Below are 15,947 nucleotides of genomic sequence, written 5' to 3' on the forward strand. Positions count from 1 at the left end.
CCCTTTGTTTTGACTGTGTACATGCAGGGATCAGGGTTATTTTTATACAGTTTGTAGCATCAACTAATATAGCCCACGCGGTGGCATGCCGCGCCTGGTGATACATTATATTTATACGGATTGTAAAGGCCATTCTTATATTTTTAATGACAGAATCGCATAACTAAAATTCAGAAAGAGCTCTAAAAGGTGGAAAATGAGTACATTTATTACAGCCATGTATGATAAATACTGATGAACGGAAGTGTACACGCTACTAATAAGGTCTACTTATTGGCACATTATAGAGACCGTTCTATGAAACATACCATATACAATGATGCAACTGCATGAAAGTAAATGATTGCGGATGGCCTAGTTGAGTTAAATCATCCTAGTGTAGCCCCCTGTAAGATAGTTTGTAATGAAGTAGTCAAGAGCTTTTGCAAATTCCTCTATCTGTCCAACGGGTGTCTTAGCTCCTTTGTATGTAATGATGGGATCATTTCTCTGAGGACGTTGGGGTACATGCGAAGAAGTGCCACGTCGGAGAAATCATTGCATATTATCGCCAAGATCATTGTTTGTCTTGCAAATTCATTCTGTTGGGTACTTACTTGCTAGCGAGCCATGTCGAATTTTCATGCCCGTGCGGTGGCACGCCGCGCCTATTGATACTTTATGTGAGAAATTCTATGTGCAATAATATTAAACTTCATATAGCAATTATTTTATTATTTTATTCACTTTTTACGTGTTCACTTCAAATTTTATATTATGGTGTATGTGAAAAAATTATATTGGTACAAATGCTATAATCTTTCATAAAGAAAAAATTTATTAAATGAAAAGAGTCAGTACATTAATTGCACATAAAGAGAATACATATTGATATTGCATGATAAATTTCTGATTCCTTGGTAATTCAAGGCATCCTTGTTTGACCGCCCATTGGTTTAGTGTTCGTAATGAAATGATAGTTGAGGAAGTTCACATCAGTAGTTAACATGATAGAGCTTGTATATGGGGCAGTTGTTCAGCTTTAGTAAGAAAAACAGATTGTTAATGCCTTGCAATTGCTTCTGGCTTTTCACCCCGTAAGGGTCTTATTATGTAAGTTAATAGTATGTCATCCAAATTCATCATAGCTTGATGCATCCATACAATAAATATGAGAAGGGATCGTTCAAAAAAATAAATATGAGAAGGGGTTAAAACCATATCTCTAGTATTGATGCCTACATACAACAAAAATGATAAGGGGGTAAACCCATATTATTTAGTCTTGATGCTTGCATAGAACAAATATTAAAAGGGAGTAAATCATGGTCATCCCAAAAACCATATTATTAAATTAACAGCAGATGCAGCAAATGACACGAGACCATGAAGAATATATCCCACACCGGAACCGCCGTGGGTTTAACGGTTGCAAATTCCTGCACCAAGGACAGATAGTAAATGTTTGCAGCAATGATGGAAGGGATACTATACCTTAAGAGCACAAACATGAACCTGAAGCTAAATAACACCAATCAATTAGTGGCCATCTCTAAACCTTTAGTCTACAAGAAAAGGCTTCAAAATAATCGACAGAAGCAATCCCTATATGGATTATCAACAAGAAAGAGGATTAGGAGAAACCTTGTCTTATTACATAGCAATGATAGTACCAGAATTTTGACCACTTGCAAATCTCCCTCGCTGTTGAGCTGCACAAAAAATATGAGAGAGAGAGAGAAATGATCACACGAACTTGGACGTACGCGAAACCTCGTCGGACCATGCAAGGGGATACAACCCGGATGGCATGCATCGCGGTTTGAGTGCACTTCATGTTCAACAACATCACATAGCAGTGCAGTGCGCAATGCCAGGTCGTGCCTTGTTGATGGACGTTTCACGTTGAGATCCACGTACTCATCCACATGCCCGCAGCATCATCAGCAACAGCCGATCCTGGCTAACAACGGACCACTCCGGCTCCAGTCGCTCCTGCGTAGTGTGGCTGCCTTCGAGACCATCCTATTGTCTGCTGCACCGCCTCCCTCCGTCCCGACGCTGCAACCTAACCCCTTGTCGGCGCCACAGAGCAACCTGCTGTCTGCTGCACCAGGAGCATCCGCCCTCGCCACTGTCACACCGCTCGCACTGGCAAGTGATCGTTATCCGGCGGTGGTGATGCCGTCGTCGTTGTCGTAGAGGTTGTTGCCGCTGGATCTATGCTCTCCGAACAGGGCGTCCTACTACGTCCGAGCGGAGACCATGGCCCCGCCAAGGGGATACGCAAGCGTCGGCCGCCGGGACACCCAGTTTCCGCGCAGCCCGTAACCAATCGACAACATCTTCGACGTAGTCACCGTCGACTGCGGACGGTCGGTTGGACGGACTCAGGGCGATGCCGGAGCCGAAGCTGTGGCTGATCCTCACCAGGCCCGCCAACACCGCAAAGAAGGTCAAGGGAGATTAGGAGGCTCGGGGCAGCAGCAGCGAGTTGCCGACAGCCAGGGCGCGGCGGCGGCAACAGCCGATCATCAGAGGACGAAGCATGCTCCATACATACGGGCCGAGCCGAGACAACGGCCGACGCAGCAAGACAACCCGAACCACCACACCGGCCAACCAGAGCTCCCCACGACGGAGGAGGCCGAGAAGGACGCCGCGGTTTATTATGACAGGAAGAAGGATATACCATAGAAACAGTATATGCTAACCCAAAGAAAACCTAGCACAATGATATGAGAAGAAGGACGATCTATTTATAACCCACAGGACGTAAGCGATGGTGGTATGTGACGAGGTTTCGAGATCAAACGACTACAGTGGCGCAAACCAGAAACAAAAAGCAGACTCTAGATCGAAACATGAAAGCGGCACCGATCAAAAAACGCAAGAACCCTCCAGATCAGGTGATGGAAGCGGCACCGTTTTTCACCATAGAGCGGCAAAATCGCTAACCGCATCCAACCGCACCCAAGAATTCAGCACACAAGTTCAAAAAATTTAAAACTAAACGCCGAATTCACAAAGCGTTTGTACACAGCCATTTACCAAAATAATACCACGTGTCAAGCCCAAAATTCACCATGGGTCACTTTCATCCAAGTGGATGAATGTTGGGGCAAAAACCTTGCATGGAATAGAGGCTTGGGTATTTGATGCAATTATAAATTTTACTGAATTATTTTATCATCGAATGATGAGATTGACCCGAAAGATAAACCAGTCCCTACTGCACTGCCTCGAGTGGACGGCAAGCTTGGCCAATAGGATGACGAATGACCATACATGCATACACGGTAGCTGAATGGAGACTGGATGTCGACGGATACCTATTGCATCAAGCTGAACTGACCTCATCTGTCCGTTTCCTTACAAATGTATCAGACTATCAGTACTACGATGTTGAAAGCTAACAGGTAGCCTTGGATTAACGTAAAACTCTACTGTAGATCTTTCCTTCTTCTTGGCACCTTGATCCCAGTAGTCAACATTTTTTTTACATAAATAAGATGTAACAGTTGCCAACTGCATGAAGGAAGTTTCTTCATCTTACCTCCGGTCTAGTTGTAGTTGGTATTCAGACACACCTACCTCAGAAGGCTTTGAGATGGATCTTGCAATATCCGCCGTTACAGGTGACCTCGCCAGCCGATTCATCTCTTTCCTCATGAACAAATGTGCGGATCATCTGTACTCAGAGCAGAAGGTGGAGAGGCTACAACAGCTCTTGCTGAGAGTTCGCACGGTCGTGGAGGAGGCGGACGGACGATGCATCACCAACTCGCATATGCTCATGCAGTTGAAGACGCTATCGGCAGCCATGTACCAAGGGTACCATGTCTTGGACAGCATCAGGTACAGGCATGGTTTTCACTTTCATTGAGATTTCGATGGAATTCAGAATTTCATTAATTTCAGTAGTCACTGAATATTTACCTTTAGGCCAAAATATTTCAACAATTTCAGTAGTACACGCGAATTCAAATATTGTTCAAAAACAATTCCAAAAGGTCTAACTATTTAAGTGACTTCAAGTGAATATTTTGGTCTTTTGGCCGAAACACGAACAGAAATCACTGAAATTTCAGTGATTTCGGTTGGTGCTGAAATTTTTCTTAAATTGAAAGTGAAAACCTTGGGTACAGGCAACATAAGGAGGCATCCAAGGACTTGGTGAGCGATCCATCTACCTCGTCTGATTATATCATTCCTTTCAAACGTGCTCGCACGACCAATAGTCCTTCGCCAAACAAGGCATTCAACTCGGAGTTACAAAGTGCACTTCGGAATCTGGAAGCTGCTGTTGACCACATGGTGGAGTTTGTCGTGCTTTTGGGCGGATGCGAGCACGTCTCCCGGAGACCGTATGATGCCTATCTTCAGGTCGACAACTTCATGTTTGGTCGGCATGTCGAGAAGCAGAAGATCATCAACTTCTTGCTGCAAGAGAACATACCTGGTCCTCCGGCAGTGCTACCAGTCGTTGGTGGACGTGGAGTTGGGAAGAAAACTCTTGTTGCACATGTATGCAGGTATTTTTTTTGCAAAATTCATCTACCTCGTCTGATTATATCATTCCTTTCAAACGTGCTTGCGCAACCAAAATAGTTGTTCACCAAACAAGGCCTCCAATAGTTGCACATGTATGCAGGTATGACAGGGTGCGTTCTCACTTCGCAGTTATTTTGCACCTGAGTGGAGACGGTCTTACCAAAATAACAGACCATGAAATCCCGTCAGGGAAGATACTGGTAGTTGTCGAGTTTGCTTCTGATGTAGATGACGATGACTGGAGGACATTCTATTCCTCTGTTACCAGCATGGACAGAGGAAGCAAAGTGATAATCTTAGGCCGAAATGAAAGGTTGAAGAAACTTGGGACTGTCCAGACTATTTCTCTGAACCGTCTGGCATTCGAGGAGTACAAGTACCTGCTCAAGACACTCGCATTCGGAAGCGCGAACCCCGGGGACCATCCGCGGTTAGCAGCGATTGTGGAAGAGTTTTCTGTGGTGTTGGGAGGATCACTCATCCCAGGAAACTTGATTGCACATGCAGTGAGAAAGAACCTGAATGCCCATTTCTGGCTTAGCACATTGAACAGGATCAGAATCACAATGAAGATGAACATTTCCAGGTTTGGCGCCCATCCAAATGAGCTTTTGGATCAAGGCCGTCCGGTACACCTCGGCCCTCACTACCTCTTGTCTCCTGCTGCTCCCTCTCCTAGCTCTCCAAATAGTAGTCTACCCAAACTGGTATTTGGGGACTCGCTAGCAGAAGCAGGCCATACTGTTCCACCGAAGGGAGATTTTTGGCTAATCGCATGGGAGTCAAGGTTACCGCCATACACTTCATTTTCTCATCTGGTTCGCTTTGTTCCAAGTTGTGTCGATGATAAGCCGGAAGCATCCTTGTCAGGGAAGAAGCGTCTGGGGCCATCTGCCTAGTCTCATTCCACATATCTTCAAGCAGCATTTATATATCTTTTGAGATATTTATAGATCTGAGTATAATGTAACAATAAACTTACCGAATTGATCATAATCAGCTTCTTTTTCTTTTTAGTTTGGACAAGAGTCACAGGAAAAGATATGTATGTGCCATTGGTTGGTTCGTACGGATGGGTTCCGAATTGGCAGATTATGTATAGCATTGGTTATCTTGATTAGTATAGGGACCTTTAACTATCTAAGTAAGAACATATTATGAACTTTTATTCATCATGGTTGGTGTGACTAGGGAGAAGAAATATATTGTATGCATCACGTGACTTTTCATGTAAAAAAAGATCATGCGACTGAGATACATTTTCCCATCTGTATGAATTTCATAAAATTCACAAAATAAAAAAAATGATTGGTATCTTTGAAGGTGTTAAGGGCACTAGTAGATCTCTCGGGATCCATCCTATTCGAAGGAAGCTTTCAATGGTTTCAACTTAGTGCTGGACGGTGCTTTGGAATAATACGTTCAATAAAACAATAAGAAAGTCACTATCAACTAATGGGTAAATTCTGCCCCTTCTATTGTTTACTTGCTTAAAAATATTATACTGACACTATCCGAAAAACAAAGTACTGTTATAAAAGAGGGCATTTAACACGCACTAAGTAGAAGTTCTGAATCAAATAGTACACTTTTTGGTTTGCTAAAATGGCAATGTGGTTGATAAAACTGCTTCAGACATGAAATAATGTCATTTCTTACAAGTTTGTTTACAATTACAGGGCATTGTTCAGATAAGCTGTCGACTTCCCTTGAAATTGCACGGGAAAGTCGAATAAATTAAACTTGGAAAACTACAAACTTAGTTACTCACCAAAAATATCTGCAGCAAAACTCTGTTTGCAAGTGACAATGTCCCACTAATCCACAACAGCAATCAAACTCCACCAAAATCTGCCAACAAAACGCAACAGTGAGGTAAAAATAAATCACTTCAATCAGCTTGCATTAACTTTGAAGCATACTTGTCTGCTACTCTGCTATTGCCCATTCCAACACAGCAGCTAAGCTAACCCTTGTCAGAGCATTAAAAATTGCAGGAGGAAGCAGCAGTACAAGTCACCTCCCAACCTTTCTAGGCATCTCAAAATGTACACCATTTGTTCCTCACAAAAATTAGGAGACAACAGCAATGATATACCCAACAAGCTAACTACAATATTCTTGTCGTACTTGAAAGACATGTGCCCTGCAGAATAGAAAAGAAAGAAGGAAATGATCAAATGAGAATGGGAGTGTAGATACAGGCTTGCATCAGAAGAAAATATATGGTAACAATGACTCAAACCATATACTGTAGCCATAAAAGCAAATAAGACTAATAATGACTGAAACTCATATATGCAATAACAATGACTCCAACCATATAATGTAGTCATAAAAGCAAATATGACTACTGCCTGAAACTCGTATATGATCCTCTCCGGTTTGGAGTCATTGTTACGTTTTACTTGATGTGCTCCTTTGTTTTGGCTGTGTGCATGCAGGGATCGAGGTTAGTTTTATACAGTTTGTAGTATCAATTTGATGCGATTATAAATTTTACTGAATTATTTTATCATCGAACGATGAGATTGACCCGAAAGATAAGCCTGTCGCTACTGCACTGTCTCGAGTGGACCGCAAGCTTGGCCAATAGGATGACGAATGACCGTACATGCATACACGGTAGCTGAATAGAGACTGGATGTTAACGTATACCTGTTGCATCAAGCTGAATTGACCTCATCTGTCCGTTTCCTTACTTATGTATCAGGCTATCAGTAGTTCAGTACTACGATGTTGAAAGCTGACAGGTAGCCTTGGATCTTTCTTCTTGGCACCTTGATCCCAGTAGTCAACATTTTTTTTCACATAAACACGATGTAACAGCTGCCATAGGCATGAAGGAAGTTTCTTCATGCATTATGTGGATGGACCGACGGTGATACCGATTTTAGATATAGCGAGTGAGAGCACTCCACGTTATCGAGTTTGAAAGTGTGAGTGGTGGCTTCAGATGGCTTGATGTATGTTCTTGTCAGACCTTTGTTGAATAATTAATAAAAATGGCCGTATGCATCGATTGATTTTTAACCTTCTTTTCCAAAAGAAAACCTCCGGTCTAGGCTATAGTTGGTATTCAGACACACCTACCTCAGAAGACTTTGAGATGGATCTTGCAATATCCGCCGTTACAGGTGACCTCGCCAGCCGATTCATCTCTTTCCTCATGAACAAATATGTGGATCATCTGTACTCGGAGCAGAAGGTGGAGAGGCTGCAACAACTCTTGTTGAGAGTTCACACGGTCGTCGAGGAGGCGGACAGATGCCACATCACCAACTCTTGTATGCTCATGCAGTTGAAGCAGCTATCGGCAGCCATGTACCAAGGGTACCATGTCTTGGACAGCATCAGGTACCGGCAACATAAGGAGGCATCCAAGGACTTGGTGAGCGATTCATTTACCTCGTCCGATTATGTCATTCCTTTCAAACGTGCTCGCACAACCAATAGTTCTTCGGCAAACAAGGCCTCCAACTCGGGATTACAAAGTGCACTTCAGAATCTGGAAGCCGCTGTTGCTGACATGGTGGAGTTTGTTGTGCTTTTGGGCGGATGCGAGCGCATCTCCCGGAGACCGTATGATGCCTATCTTCAGGTCGACAACTTCATGTTTGGTCGGCATGTCGAGAAGCAGAAGATCATCAACTTCTTGCTGCAACAGGGCATACCTGGTCCTCCGGCGGTACTACCGATCATTGGTAGACGTGGAGTTGGGAAGAAAACTCTTGTTGCACATGTATGCAGCCATGAAACTGTGCGTTCTCACTTCACAGTTATTTTGCAACTGAGTGGAGACGATCTTACCAGGATGACAAACCATGATATTCCGTCAGGGAAGACACTGGTAGTTGTCGAGTTTGCTTCCGATGTAGATGACGATGACTGGAAGACATACTATTCATCTGTTACGGGTATGGAAACAGGAAGCAAAGTGATAATCTTAGGTCGAAATGAAAGCTTGAAGAAACTTGGGACCGTCCAGAGTATTTCTCTGAACCGTCTGGCATTCGAGGAGTACAGGTACCTGCTCAAGACGCTCGCATTCGGAAGCGTGAACCCGGGAGACCATCCTCGGTTAGCAACGATAGTGGAAGAGTTCGCTGTGGTGCTGGAAGGATCACTCATTTCAGCTAACTTGCTTGGATATGCAGTGAGAAACAATCTAAATGCCCATTTCTGTCTTAGCACATTGAACAAGATCAGAATCACAAGGAAGATGATCATGTCCAGGTTTGGCTGCCATCCAAATGGCCTTTTCGATCAAGGCCGTCCGGTGCACTTCGGCCCTCACCACCTCTTGTCTCCTGCTACTCGCCTTATACCCTCTGCTAGCTGTCTGGATAATAGTCTACCCAAAATCATATTCGGGGACTTACTAGCAGAACCAGGCCATATTGTTCCAACGAAGGGAGATTTTAGGCTGATCTCTTGGGAATCAAGGTTACCACCATACAATGTGTTTGTTCATCTGGTTCGCTTTGTTCCAAGTTGTGTGGATGATAAGCCTGAAGCATCCTTGTCAGGGAAGAAGCGTCCGGGGCCATCTATGTAGTCTCATGCCACATATCTTCAAGTAGCATTTATAGATCTTATGAGATATTTATAGATCCGAGTATAATGTAATAAACATACTAAATTGATCATAATCAGCTATTTTTAGTTTGGACAAGAGTCACAGAAAAGTTATATGTGCCCATCGGTTGGTTCATAGGGATGAGTTCCGAATTGGCAGAGTATGTATAGTGTTTATTATGTTGATTAGTATATGAACTTTTAACCATCTCTGTAAGAATATGCTATGAGCTTTTATTCGTCATGCTAGGTGTGATTACACAGAATAAATATATTGTATGCATCACGTGACTTTACATGTAAAAAACATGGCGTGACAGAGATACATTTTCACGTTTGTATGAATTTCAGAAAATTCAGAAACTTTAAAAAAGTGATTGGTATCTTTGAAGGTGTTAAAGGCACCAGTAGATCTCTCAGGATCCATATGTTCAATTAAACAATAAGAAAGTCACTATCAAGTAATGAATTGCGAGAATGGTAAACAATGAGATAATCATTTTAGGAAATGATGTGAAACTGGAAAGTATAGGTACCCGACACTTGCATTCGGAAGAGTTCACTGTGGTGCTGGTAGGATCACTCGTCCCAGCCAACTTGCTTGGATAATCAGTGAGAAAGAATTTGAGTGTGCGTTTTTGGCTTAGCAAATTGAACAAGATCAGAACGAACCACCATAAAGATGAACATGTTCAGGTTTGGTTTCCATCCAAACTAGAGGCGTTGGTGCGCTCCGCTACGCCCGGTAATTAGCACATTGAGACTGTTGGTTCTTCATCTACTTCACTCTTTTCGCAGAAGATTTTCTCAACAAGATAAAATATAGCTTGGGAAATAATGTACATTGGAGCTGAGGTCATTCGGCTCAGTCAAAGATTTACTTACAGTTTAGGATCATGAACTAGGATACTGGTTATTTTGCAATGAACTCTGATGTTTGGTCGCAATGGAGGTCATTAAATAGTACACTTTTTGGTTTGCTAAAATGGCAATATAGTTAATAAAACTGCTTCGGACATGAAATAATGTCATTTCTTGCAACTTTGATTACAATTGCAGGGCATTGTTCAGATAAGCCGTCGACTTCCCTTGAAATTGCACGGGAAAGTCAACAAATTAAACTTGGCAAACTACAAACTTAGTTGCTCACCGAAAATATCTGTAGCAGAACTCTGTTTGCAAGTGATAATGTCCCACCATTCCACAACAGCAATCAAACTCCACAAAAATCTGCCAACAAAATGCAACTGTGAGGTAAAAATAAATCACTTCAATCAGCTTGTATTAACTTTGTAGCATACTTGTCTGCTATTGTCCATTCCAACACAGCTGCTAAGGTAACCTTTGTCAGAGCATTAGAAATTGCAGGAGGAAGCACCAGTACAAGTTCACCTCCCAACCTTTCGAGGCATCTCGGATTTACACGCAAAATGTGCACTATTCGTTCATCACAAAAATTAGGAGGCAACAGCAGTGATATACCCAACAAGTTAACTACAATATTTTTATTGTACTTCATGCATATGTATAGCACCGACGATTCTAGTAGTTTCTGAATGTGGATTCATTGCTGATCCATTAAGTATGTCTCTCTTATCTTGTTTGTGGGGTTTGCAGACCCGTAGGAGAGATCTTGCTGCTGCTCTTATTCCAAGAGGGTTTAATCTGGATCCTAGGAAAATGGACAAAGATTTGCTTTCTTTAAACATATTTTCTTTTGCAAGTAAATATTACACAATATCAAAGCAACCATCGTGGTTTGGACTATTTCAGGCAGGACTAGCTTTGTTAGGATTCAAGGTTGTAGCTTTCGACAAGATGGTAATATACCTTTAAGATGGTTAGCTTTGTTAAATACTACATCTTGTGGAATGAGCTATCAAAGTAGATACTAAATTTCAGTGTCTTCCAATTTTGTGTACTGTAAACATGAAATTCAAAGATGCCAGGACACAAAAAAAAATTGCATAGCGGAAGGTTAGAACTTGGAAGAGGACCCAGCAGGCAGCGGCGGCGTGGAGGAGGAGGAGCAGTCCGGCGGCGTCGAGCCGTTGAGCCGTCAGCCGGGAGGACTGGAGGAGGAGGCGCGTCTAGGGTTGGAAATTGGGGATCGTTCTCGATCGGTTTCTCCAGGTTCAGGTCGCTCCGTGAACTGAATCCATCTAATGGGCTGGGCCACAACGTGTATATACTACTACTATATGGGCTCACTTAAGACCATTCAGTTTTTTTTTAGGGACTTAAGACCATTCAGTTTGCTTGTTCTTCCTCCTCGGAAGCAACTAGTTAACACGAGAGCAACTAAGTAAGAAGTACTCCTTCAAACAAGAAGCTTTACAACCTCCTTGAAATATTGAGGGCCAAGTCTGTTTTGTGTTTTATGTGCAGGTAGCGAGGACTTTTGCAAAAGATATTCGTACTGGTTCGATAAACCTTAATTCTCAATCGAGGGAAATACTTATTGTCAGGTTAATTCACCCTTACACTTAGGATTACCCAACCACACTTAGGAGAGAGCAAGCAGCACCTCATGGACATTACCATGAATTCTACACCAACACCCCAAGTGCCAAGAGGATCGATGACTATCCTTAACCTTATATGAGACATGGCTATACTACATCAAGCAGACACCTTGTGTATACTCAAGTACCAAGGGAACAACCATGAAGAAGCAAGGGAACAAGTCCAAGCCATGGCGAAAGAGGAGTAACGAGAAAAAGAAGAGCCATCACAAAAAACGAGGAGAAGAAGCGAAGGTTGACCATGCAATCAGGCCAGACATCCGGACTCAAGTCCGAACAAAAAGTTTCCCTGGATAACCTTCTGGTCTGCTTGTCTGTACCCAGCCCAGACATCTAGCCAGGCAACAGAGGTATCATCCCTCAAGTCGGACATGAAACAGACCTAGTTATTTATTGTTTGTCGATCTTGTGATTGTTGTGTGGATTTGTGGAGAGAGCATGTGTGATTGGATCTATGTCCATGAGTGGTTGTGTTTGTGATTTCTTGTGTTTCCCTTGTGATTGAGTGTTCCTCTTGATCCGCCCCTAATTCATGAAAGATTGGGCAACCTAGGGTTTGACACTATATCATGTTTACTTTCCGCACTTTTATGTATTGGAGAGATGCACTTGGTGAACCTATGAACTCTGGTCTAGTTTTTAGATAAGAATCGCCTTCCAACAATTTTTGCAAGTACTTTTATTTTTGGTTTTGTTCTATTCCTAAAATACAAAAAAAAAATACCACATTATCTTTTAATTATCTTGTGCAACTAGCAAGACTAGCAAGGTTGACACTCATGCTAACTTTGTTGGGGACACAAGTGAAGTTTTATTTGGATTGTAGAATATTATATTGTTGTAGGGAACCACACCTTTCCGGATTGATGCATTGATTTCTAAAATTAAGGAACAATTACTGTGCACTACAAACTCCTCCACTTGGAAGCCGAACACATTGTCACTTGACAACAAGCAATGAAGTTTGGTCATCACCACCACCACGCCAACCCCTCCCCCGCGCGCGGGATGATGCTTACAATTTTCGTACTGTTTACCGTTTTGTGCAAACTTTTGGACGCAAAAAAACACCCATGTCTTCTAAGATATCATACATCTCTAACCTGCCTTTCTGGGCGCACCGACTCATATCCGCCAATCCTAAGAGGACACACCGGCATAACATGACAGCCGATCTCAACATATCGACCGATCTTAAGAGGACACATCTCTAACCTAACTATCTCCCCCATGTGTTTATTAAGAGAATAACATGACAGTATGGCGTCCAAAGCAAAGTATATGCAAGGTGGAGGCAACTTGGCGGGGCCGACAACAGCTATATATGAAGAAGATTTTTCCTTAGCTCACTATTTTGGTCATGTATTTCTTTTAGTTTACCCCCAGCTAAAGTAATATTGTGGTGCATATACTAGCTAGACGCACAAGGGGAGGGGTTTTTTGCGGCGGATTTTTTTCGCAGGGGTGAAGAGGGGGTTATTCTTGATGATCTTCTGGCAAACGATGTATCCATTTTGCCAATCAATAAAGCACGTCATGAAGGCTTTAAGGGGACACCACCGGCAGGACGCCGCCCCTCGCTAGGCCGATAGCCTTTAGTTTTTTTTTCTTTATCGTCTTCGTTAGCGCTGCGTCGCTATGTACCCGCCTTCGGGCTTGTATTCGTTTTGCTGTGTTGTTCCGCTAAACCTTGTTGCACTTTGATGGACGTGTCGGATTTGTAAGGGCCTCGGTTTAAGGCCGGGCAAGCGCCTCCTTTCTAAAAAAACGTCATGAAGGAGCTGAGTCTACAGGGCGGGCGTCGTTCGGCCCACGAGCGAGCGAGCACAACGGACCCGTTGCCCACCTGCAGACGCCGTGCACGCCCACCTCGTTCCCGTCGCCGGCGCCGGACGTCCGGTACACCAACCCAACCCAAACCCATCCCATCCCATCCCAATTTTAAAGCGCGCACAAAAAGTGGGGGAGAAAACAAAACAAAACAAAAGCCAGGCGCAGCGCAGCGAGTGGACGAAAGCAAAGAGAGGGAGAGCGAGCAACACCGGCAGCGCAAACGTCCCCACCCCACCCCCACCCTGCCTTTGGGCCGCTGCCCTGCCACCAATGGCGAATAATTCGCTCTCCCACCACCTCCTCCTCCCGCTCGCCGGCGACGACGACCCCGCCTCCTCCTCCTCCTCCGCCCTCGCCTTCCCCTCCTTCTGGCCGCCCTTCCCCTCCCTCCTCTCCGACTCCGACCCCGACGCGCCCTTCTTCCCTCCCCGCCGCATGGACCGCCGCGTCGCCGCCCGGCAGGACACCGCCGCGGCGTTCCTCGGCCTCGACTTCCACGACGAGGACTACGGCGCCGACTGGGCGTGGGCGGCGCCGGACGATGCCGGCCTGCCGCTCTGCTGGGACTGCCTGCAACTGGAGGAGCACGACGCCCACCAGCGCTGGGACCTCGCGCTCAGCGACGCCGACGAGTGGGAGCAGGTCGCCGCCCGGGGCCACGAGGAGGAGGCCGAGCCCCCCGCGGCGCGGAGCCTCGAGTGGGAGGTGCTCCTCGCCGCCAGCAGCCTGGGCGGCCTCATCATCGACGAGGACGTCGACGACGCCGGCGTCATCGGCGGCGGCGGCATCGAGACGTACTTCCTCGACGGCGGCGCCGACGACGACGACGACATGCTGTTCGGGCAGCTGGCCGCGGAGGCGGGGCACGAGCCCCCGGCCAAGGGCGGGCGCGCGGCGGCGAAAGCCGCCGTGGAGGGCCTCCCGACGGTGGTGGACGCGGCCCGGGGCGGCGCGCAGTGCGCGGTGTGCAAGGACGGCATCGAGGCCGGCGAGGGGGCCCGGAGGCTGCCGTGCGCGCACCTCTACCACGACGCCTGCATCCTGCCGTGGCTCGCCATCCGCAACACCTGCCCGCTGTGCCGCCACGAGCTGCCCACCGACGACCCCGACTACGAGAAGTGGAAGGCCAGGCGGGATGCCGATGCCAACGGCGACAGGTACGGCATCGCCGCCGGTCATCCTGCTGAATGATGACTGCAGAGACCAGTAATTCGCTTCATGGATTAGGCATTGTGGTGCCAGTGCATTTGCAATAGCTGAGTGTGTTGCAGAAATTCTTTTTGATCATGAAGGGGAGCGTGGATGAAATCGATGTGAATTGGCGGGTTTTTTTCCATTTCATACAGAATGATACTACGAATAAGGTGCATTTTCAATACGAATAACGGTGTACGTAGATGCAATCTATCTTTTCCAATGGAATGCGAAGAGAAGGAATAAGAATCGCCGACGAGGCCTCCACTCTGTCGCTGGACGATATCTGTATCTAGCCTAGCCATCCAAAGTTCATACGGTACCATTCTGCTAATATGTGGTGTAATTCTACATGAAGATTTGGCTTGTTCTCCAGAGATGCTGTAGGCAACACAAATTCAAATTCCTTGTGATTTCTGCGCTCAGGACGACTCTTGCAGCAAAGCTTCATTTGAGAAACTGTGTTTCTTTTTGATGAGACAGAGCAGGGCTATGCACTCTGCTGGCACTGGACCATCCTGAATCTGAAGTGAAACGAAAGGAGAAAATGCCAAATAAACTGGGGGAAATCTATACTGCCAGCTCGTGTGTTTCTTGCTCTGCACAAGGCGTGGCGCTTGAGATAGTGTCGCCGGGGTGTTGACCCTGCCAGGAGAAGGTCAGCGGGACCTTTCTGCCGTTGGAAGATAGGCCGGCGGCCCATGTTGCCCCGCCGCTTTGCGTATGGAAGTGGCGTTGCCGTTGGCACGTATGCGTCGCGACGTGAAGGGGAGGAGTACGGAGCGGAGATGCGCGGCGTCGCAGCAAACGTAATCCGCCGCGTGCTGTGTAAAGGCGGCCACCTCGCCGCGAACGCCGAACCCTACTGCCGCATGTGCTTGCTTGTTTTCCGCACGTAGTAGTAGCAGTAGCTTGGAAGCACGGCGTGCTCGCTCGAAAAGGAGTGGAATCGATCCCTCCTCCCGCCGAAGGAACCAATGCATCTGTTCTATTCGATCGGCAGCCTTTGCTTGTCTCGCACCTTTTTTTTCCGGGGCAAATAGGAGTTTTGTTCTATAATAATGCAACCGCTTATATATACATGCATACACTCATCCCTATAAACGCACACACGCACACCATATCCTAACGAGCATCTTCGATACACTAAGCCGGCATATCATCCTGAGATCTTACAAAGTCACCGTAGGCTCCTCGTAGTCGACGAGAATGTCTCCTCCCACCGAACGCGCATCGCTATAAATCATACTTTTTCCTGGCTTGTCACATGTGTTTGTTGCTTCT

The 15,947-nt window shown here is 45.6% G+C and overlaps 4 protein-coding genes across 15 annotated transcripts; 3 read left to right on the forward strand and 1 right to left on the reverse strand.

The window, feature by feature from the left end:
* Nucleotides 1-1,162: 1,162 nt before the first annotated feature.
* LOC125514486 (uncharacterized) lies at nucleotides 1,163-11,275 on the reverse strand. 12 transcript variants are annotated; one of them, XR_015608637.1, is made up of 5 exons: nucleotides 10,413-11,275; nucleotides 10,262-10,341; nucleotides 6,554-6,679; nucleotides 6,305-6,384; nucleotides 1,163-1,418 (listed from the first exon to the last, which is right to left on the reverse strand). XR_015608637.1 is itself a non-coding variant. In XM_087528513.1 (5 exons), exons 1-4 carry the CDS (start codon nucleotides 10,628-10,630, stop codon nucleotides 6,351-6,353), a joined length of 450 nt encoding a protein of 149 aa, XP_087384639.1. In that variant the 5' UTR covers nucleotides 10,631-11,275; the 3' UTR covers nucleotides 1,163-1,418; nucleotides 6,305-6,350. The 12 variants fall into 12 exon arrangements, 5 of the variants coding, with proteins under 5 accessions (XP_087384639.1, XP_087384640.1, XP_087384638.1 ...); XM_087528513.1 differs by having other exon boundaries at nucleotides 6,562-6,679; XR_015608638.1 differs by lacking the exon at nucleotides 1,163-1,418 and adding an exon at nucleotides 5,315-5,447.
* On the forward strand, nucleotides 1,870-5,708 carry LOC125514485 (disease resistance protein RGA2-like). Its single transcript, XM_048679825.2, has 3 exons — nucleotides 1,870-3,837; nucleotides 4,128-4,514; nucleotides 4,634-5,708. The coding sequence occupies exons 1-3, from the start codon at nucleotides 3,512-3,514 to the stop codon at nucleotides 5,430-5,432; spliced, it is 1,512 nt and encodes a 503-aa protein (XP_048535782.1). The 5' UTR covers nucleotides 1,870-3,511; the 3' UTR covers nucleotides 5,433-5,708.
* Nucleotides 7,197-9,105, forward strand: LOC125514484 (disease resistance protein RGA2-like). Its single transcript, XM_048679824.2, has one exon. It carries the CDS (start codon nucleotides 7,547-7,549, stop codon nucleotides 9,089-9,091), a length of 1,545 nt encoding a protein of 514 aa, XP_048535781.1. The 5' UTR covers nucleotides 7,197-7,546; the 3' UTR covers nucleotides 9,092-9,105.
* A 2,377-nt stretch (nucleotides 11,276-13,652) lies between the features above and the next one.
* Nucleotides 13,653-14,941, forward strand: LOC125514487 (uncharacterized). The gene has a single exon (XM_087528516.1). It carries the CDS (start codon nucleotides 13,740-13,742, stop codon nucleotides 14,658-14,660), a length of 921 nt encoding a protein of 306 aa, XP_087384642.1. The 5' UTR covers nucleotides 13,653-13,739; the 3' UTR covers nucleotides 14,661-14,941.
* Nucleotides 14,942-15,947: the final 1,006 nt, after the last annotated feature.

This window comes from Triticum urartu, chromosome 6A, assembly GCF_056163025.1.
Source record: "Triticum urartu cultivar PI428250 chromosome 6A, HENAU_Tu73, whole genome shotgun sequence".
Lineage (NCBI taxonomy): Eukaryota > Viridiplantae > Streptophyta > Magnoliopsida > Poales > Poaceae > Triticum > Triticum urartu.